Source organism: Osmerus eperlanus, chromosome 10 (genome assembly GCF_963692335.1).
Source record: "Osmerus eperlanus chromosome 10, fOsmEpe2.1, whole genome shotgun sequence".
Classification (NCBI taxonomy): Eukaryota; Metazoa; Chordata; class Actinopteri; order Osmeriformes; family Osmeridae; genus Osmerus; species Osmerus eperlanus.
The window spans coordinates 1,837,142-1,843,369 of NC_085027.1; the positions used below are offsets into that span (position 1 = coordinate 1,837,142).

Consider the following 6,228-nt stretch of genomic DNA (forward strand, 5'->3'; position numbering starts at 1 on the left):
ACACATCAGACACTTTAAATCACTGGCCAGCCACACTCATAAATAATCTCCTAATCTGGACTATTTTCATTACCTCATCACCCCACGCCTGGATCCACACACTCAAACAGGCACAGACACACACACACACAGGAAGTAAACTTTAAGCACGTACACACGTACACACCTTTTAACATGCACACACACACACACAACAGGTACAGCCACATATACACATTCACACACACATACGCACACAGACACAACCACAAGAGGAAGAGCTGTAGAGAGGAGGCTGGGAGTGACGGGCATCTCACTATGATGGATCACAAAGCAGCCATGTCCAAACTCTCTCTCTCACTATCTCTCACTCTCTCTCACTCTCTCTCACTCTCTCTCACTCTCTCTCACTCTCTCTCACTAACCATCTCACTCTCTCTCACTCTCTCTCACTCATTCTCTATCACTCTCTTTCACCCTCTCACACTCTATCTCACACTATAACTCACTCTCTATATCTCTCATTATCGAACTCTCTCTCACTCTCTCTCTCTCTCTCTCTCTCTCTCTCTCTCTCTCTCTCTCTCTCTCTCTCTCTCTCTCTCTCTCTCTCTCTCTCTCTCTCTCTCTCTCTCTCTCTCTCACTCTCTCTCACTCACTCTCTCTCTCTCTCACTCTCTCATACTCTAGCTCAATCACTCTCTCTCATTCTCTCTCTCACTCTATCTCACTCTCTCTCACTCTCTCTTTCTCACTGAATAAGTGGGAGTTTATCACAGGAAGTGATGCCACAACACCCACGCCCCGCCCCCGGTGTGCCTTGTTGGAGCAGGCGGACGGGCGCGTGAGTGACTCAGCGAAACGTGACTAGTGTCACCACGGCGACCCTGGGATCTCCATCCCATCCTGTCTCCCCTCCCACGATGCACCAATCAGCAGCCGGGTGTGAACGGGGAAACAGTTGGGATGTGAGTGTGTGTCTGGAGGGGGTTGAGTGTGTGTTCCTGTGCGTGTGTAAGTGAGTGTGTGTACATATTTCTCTATGTGCGTGTGTTTGTGCGTGTGTGTGATCTCTTTAACCCAGGCTAACAGTACCACGTGTATGTGTATGTGAGTGTGTGTTCCTCTGTGTGTGTGTGTGTAACAGTATCACTTCTGTGCTGGAGGGCACATCCCAGCCTACACTGAGGTCTGGAGCACTCAGATATGGGCTCATGAAATAATAATACGACTGCTATCTCTCTCACACACACACACACACCTCAGTCTCTCCCACAGGATTACAACCCCCCCCCCCCCTTCTCACCAGACCGAGGGGTCACGTGGTGTGTGTGTGGTCCACAGGACTCCTCTGCAGCACATATCGCAGCCAGGAAACATGATACATTTATAGGCTTTTAATGCAGAGGATCTGGACACTTCACATCTGCCAAACAATCACTTATCCCGTGTGTGTCTGCGCACGTGTGTCTGTGTGTGTGTGCACGGCCAATAATACTCTTTAACATCAGGTCACTGCTACAAGTACATTTAATATATGACGCATATTTTTCACTGCGGTCGTCAAGGTTACCTCGACACTCTGATAGATGTTTGTTTATTGCTTTCACTGCTTTCTGTGTATGAAGCACATATGAGTTTTGTGTTGAGCGTGTGTGTGTCAGTGTGATTTTCATGCATGTGCGCCTCATTTAGGTTCTTCAGAGGGGCTGTGCAGATGACACTGTTTCCCTCTACTGGCTTATACTGGTATGACATTCACTGGCAGACAGTTGATTTCAGACTTGAGTGAGTGACATAGACAGACAGTGTGTGTGTATAGGTGTGTGTACAGGTGTCTCTGTGTGTATAGGTGTGTGTGTGTGTATGGGTGTATTGGTGAGTGTGTATAGGTGTGTGTGTGTATAGGTGTGTGTATAGGTGTGTGTGTATAGGTGTTTGTGTATTGGTGAGTGTGTATTGGTGAGTGTGTGTGTGTGTGTTTGCCACACAGCCCAGTGAGTGTCGATGCTGTGGCTGATCTGCAAACCTTCAGGACTGCAGAGACGAATCGCCCAGCAACGCCATCAACGCGTTGCGGTCACCTTGGAAACACACTCCGCTCCTACTACACACAGCCAGGCACTCACGCACAAACTCATTTCTATGGAAACAAGATGATGATGGGATGTTTCATTTTTCGGTTTTATTAGCATAAGACACACCGGTTTGGTCCATAAAACTTTGCATTTATACGTTTAGTCTCTATTGCATTTTTACATCTGAATGTGTGACACAAAAACGATGTTGTGGTGTATGATTAATTGTATAATGTTTTAATCATACTGTTATTGTTGTTTTGTCTTCTCGGTTGATTTAACTACGTCGGTCCTGATCAAATATACCTATTCTCTGTGCGTGTGAAATTTATTTATTTCTCAGTTTTCAGCAGTGTAGTCAAGGTGATATACAGTATTTACACAGACAGAATCAGATCAGTGGAATTCTTCTAGATTTATTATATCAGACTCATCAGAAAAAACAGCTGTCAAAAAAACGAAAACATTATTCTAGATTTCTCGTTGCGTATTTCTCGTTGCGTATGGGGAGTCAGGTGGCTGAGCAGTTAGGGAAGCGGGCTAGTAATCAGAAGGTTGCTGGTTCGATCCCCGGCTCTGCCAAATGACGTTGTGTCCTTGGGCAAGGCACTTCACCCTACTTGCCTTGGGGGGAATGTCCCTGTACTTACTGTAAGTCGCTCTGGATAAGAGCGTCTGCTAAATGACTAAATGTAAAAATGTAAATGTATTCATCACCTATCTATCAGCTCCTTCATATTTCCAGCTCCAGTGTCTAACGGCTCCATGCAGATGTGTGTTTAGCAGCACTGCAGCATCAACAGGAGGGACAACACACGGTCCTGACGCAACGACCGACGACAAGCTCACAACCTATCAGCTGTCAGGGGGTCTACAGCATCGGTGTGTATATGTGTGTGTATGTGTGTGTATGTATATGTGTGTATGTTTGTGTGTATTACTTCTGCTGCCTGTGTATCTGGGAGTACTGAGCAGCGTAGGAGAGTCTGGGGGTGTGATGAACCTCCTCGATCTCTGACTCGTACATCTCCTCCTCCTCCTCCTCTTCCTCCTCCTCCTCCTCCTCCTCCACGCCTCTCTGTCGCCGCAGGGTGCTGGGGGTGGGCCTAGGGACAGAACACACCTCTCTCCAGTCAGTGTAGTTAACTAGCGCTAACTAGCAGGTTAGTGTGTGGAATTACAGAGGGTTCAGTGATATTTAACCAGCTCTAACTGGCTGGTTAGTGTGTGGAATTACAGAGGGTTCAGTGATATTTAACCAGCTCTAACTGGCTGGTTAGTGTGTGGAATTACAGAGGGTTCAGTGATATTTAACCAGCTCTAACTGGCTGGTTAGTGTGTGGAATTACAGAGGGTTCAGTGATATTTAACCAGCTCTAACTGGCTGGTTAGTGTGTGGAATTACAGAGGGTTCAGTGATATTTAACCAGCTCTAACTGGCTGGTTAGTGTGTGGAATTACAGAGGGTTCAGTGATATTTAACCAGCTCTAACTGGCTGGTTAGTGTGTGGAATTACAGAGGGTTCAGTGATATTTAACCAGCTCTAACTGGCTGGTTAGTGTGTGGAATTACAGAGAGTTCAGTGATATTTAACCAGCTCTAACTGGCTGGTTAGTGTGTGGAATTACAGAGGGTTCAGTGATATTTAAACCAGCTCTAACTGGCTGGTTAGTGTGTGGAATTACAGAGGGTTCAGTGATATTTAACCAGCTCTAACTGGCTGGTTAGTGTGTGGAATTACAGAGGGTTCAGTGATATTTAACCAGCTCTAACTGGCTGGTTAGTGTGTGGAATTACAGAGGGTTCAGTGATATTATACCAGCTCTAACTGGCTGGTTAGTGTGTGGAATTACAGAGAGTTCAGTGATATTTAACCAGCTCTAACTGGCTGGTTAGTGTGTGGAATTACAGAGGGTTCAGTGATATTTAACCAGCTCTAACTGGCTGGTTAGTGTGTGGAATTACAGAGGGTTCAGTGATATTTAACCAGCTCTAACTGGCTGGTTAGTGTGTTGGATTGGGAGGACTTGGAACTTACCCTCCGCGCTGTGTCTGCTGTGCGTCGAAGGAGGGAGCCCGTGATGGCGCTGGAGCGGGGGGGCCAGGGGGGAGGGGGAGCGGGGGGGCCAGGGGGGAGGGGGAGCGGGGGGCCAGGGGGGAGGGGGAGCGGGGGGCCAGAGAGGAGGAGGAGCGCGGGGCCAGAGAGGAGGAGGAGAGGGGGGCCAGCAGGGGCATGTTGTCCAGAAGGCCATTCGACACCCGGACCCTCCCAGTGAAGAGCTGTGATGATTATATATTATGTTACATATCTATATTTGTACATTTTGTATATATTATATTCATATACTGTTTAACATTGTGTGTATTATATATGTTATTGATATATTAAGTTTAATTTTATGTTCTTTGGTGTGTGACTGCGTGTGAGTGTTGCATGTCTGTGTGTGCGCGTGTGTGTGTGGTCTGTGTGTGTGTGTGTATATCTCTGTGTGTGTGTATATCTGTGTGTGTGTATCTCTCTGTGTGTGTGTGTCTGTGTGTGTATATCTGTGTGTGCGTGTGTGTATCTCTGTGTGTGTGTGTTTGTGTGTGTATAGCTGTGTGTGTGTGTATATCTGTGTGTGTGTGTATGTCTGTGTGTGTGTGTATGTGTGTGTGTGTGTGTGTGTATCTCTGTGTGTGTGTGTGTGTATCTCTGTGTGTGTGGGTGAGTGTATCTCTCTGTGTGTGTGTGTGCGTGAGTGTATATCTGTGTGTGTGTGTGTATATCTCTGTGTGTGTGTATATCTGTGTGTGTGTATCTCTCTGTGTGTGTGTGTCTGTGTGTGTATATCTGTGTGTGCGTGTGTGTATCTCTGTGTGTGTGTGTTTGTGTGTGTATAGCTGTGTGTGTGTGTATATCTGTGTGTGTGTGTATCTCTGTGTGTGTGTGTGTCTGTGTGTGTATGTGTGTGTGTGTGTGTGTATCTCTGTGTGTGTGGGTGTGTGTGTGTGTGTATATCTCTGTGTGTGTGTATATCTGTGTGTGTGTGTATCTCTCTGTGCGTGTGTGTATCTCTCTGTGTGTGTGTGTGTCTGTGTGTGTATATCTGTGTGTGTGCGTGTGTGTATCTCTGTGTGTGTGTGTGTGTGTATATCTGTGTGTGTGTATCTCTGTGTGTGTGTGTGTGTGTGTGTGTGTATATCTGTGTGTGTGTGTATCTCTGTGTGTGTGTGTGTATCTCTGTGTGTGTGTGTGTGTATATCTGTGTGTGTGTGTGTATCTGTGTGTGTGTGTGTGTATCTCTCTGTGTGTGTGTGTATCTCTCTGTGTGTGTGTATCTGTGTGTGTGTGTGTGTGTATCTGTGTGTGTGTGTGTGTGTGTGTGTCCTCCACCTCCATGTCCTTGTCTATGTCCATGCACTCCAGGTTCTGGAAGGTGTGTGAGAAGACTTCCAGAGCCTTGGCGTGGAAGATCATCTCCACGGTGATGAAGTCTGTGAAGATTATCTTTTCTGGTCACTTGAAAGACAGAGTGGTCACAGTGCTGGGAAGAGACACATAGATGCTTGTGTGTGTGTGTGTGTGTGTGTGTGTGTGTGTGTGTGTGTGTGAGAGAGAGAGAGAGAGAGAGAGAGAGAGAGAGAGAGAGAGAGAGAGAGAGAGAGAGAGAGAGAGAGAGAGAGAGAGAGAGAGAGAGAGAGAGAGAGAGAGAGAGAGAGAGAGAGAGAGAGAGAGAGAGAGAGAGAGAGAGAGGAGGGGGGGGTAGAGGTAGAGGTAAACAGACCTTAATATCTTCCAGCTTCTGTCTCTGGAAGTCAGTGATGGTGTCCTCCAGCTGTCTGGTGCTGCGTTGGGCGTTGTTAGTGGCCTTCTGGGCACTCACCTCTGCCTGTCAGTCACACCACACACACACAGGTAGGAGAGAGGGACAGTGGTGAGAGAGCGAGCGAGAGAGAGCGAGAGAGGTAGAGGTAGAGGTTGCCGACTTCTCACCTGTGACTGTGAATGCAGGTCAAGGTAATAACAAAACAAGATACTTATAGCTGTTTACACAGGATTAAACCAGAGACAGGCAGACAGACAGACAGGCAGACAGGCAGACAGGCATACAGACAGACAGGCAGGCAGGCAGGCAGGCAGACAGGCAGGACAGCTCCAGTCCTGCTGGTGAGACAGGATACGATGAC

The 6,228-nt window shown here is 47.2% G+C and overlaps 1 protein-coding gene across 1 annotated transcript in view; it reads right to left on the minus strand.

Moving 5' to 3' along the window:
• Window positions 1-2,810: 2,810 nt before the first annotated feature.
• The window catches only part of LOC134028265 (CBY1-interacting BAR domain-containing protein 2-like), a 5,134-nt gene continuing 1,716 nt past the window's right edge, over window positions 2,811-6,228 (minus strand). The window contains exons 4-9 of the mRNA XM_062471732.1: window positions 6,223-6,228; window positions 6,035-6,040; window positions 5,826-5,930; window positions 5,435-5,548; window positions 4,204-4,338; window positions 2,811-3,213 (exon numbers count right to left, since the gene is read on the minus strand). The exon at window positions 6,223-6,228 is cut by the window's right edge and continues 75 nt beyond it. Coding sequence (XP_062327716.1) covers window positions 2,995-3,213; window positions 4,204-4,338; window positions 5,435-5,548; window positions 5,826-5,930; window positions 6,035-6,040; window positions 6,223-6,228 — 585 coding nt within the window. The 3' untranslated portion in view covers window positions 2,811-2,994. The remainder of the gene's footprint in view (window positions 3,214-4,203; window positions 4,339-5,434; window positions 5,549-5,825; window positions 5,931-6,034; window positions 6,041-6,222) is intronic.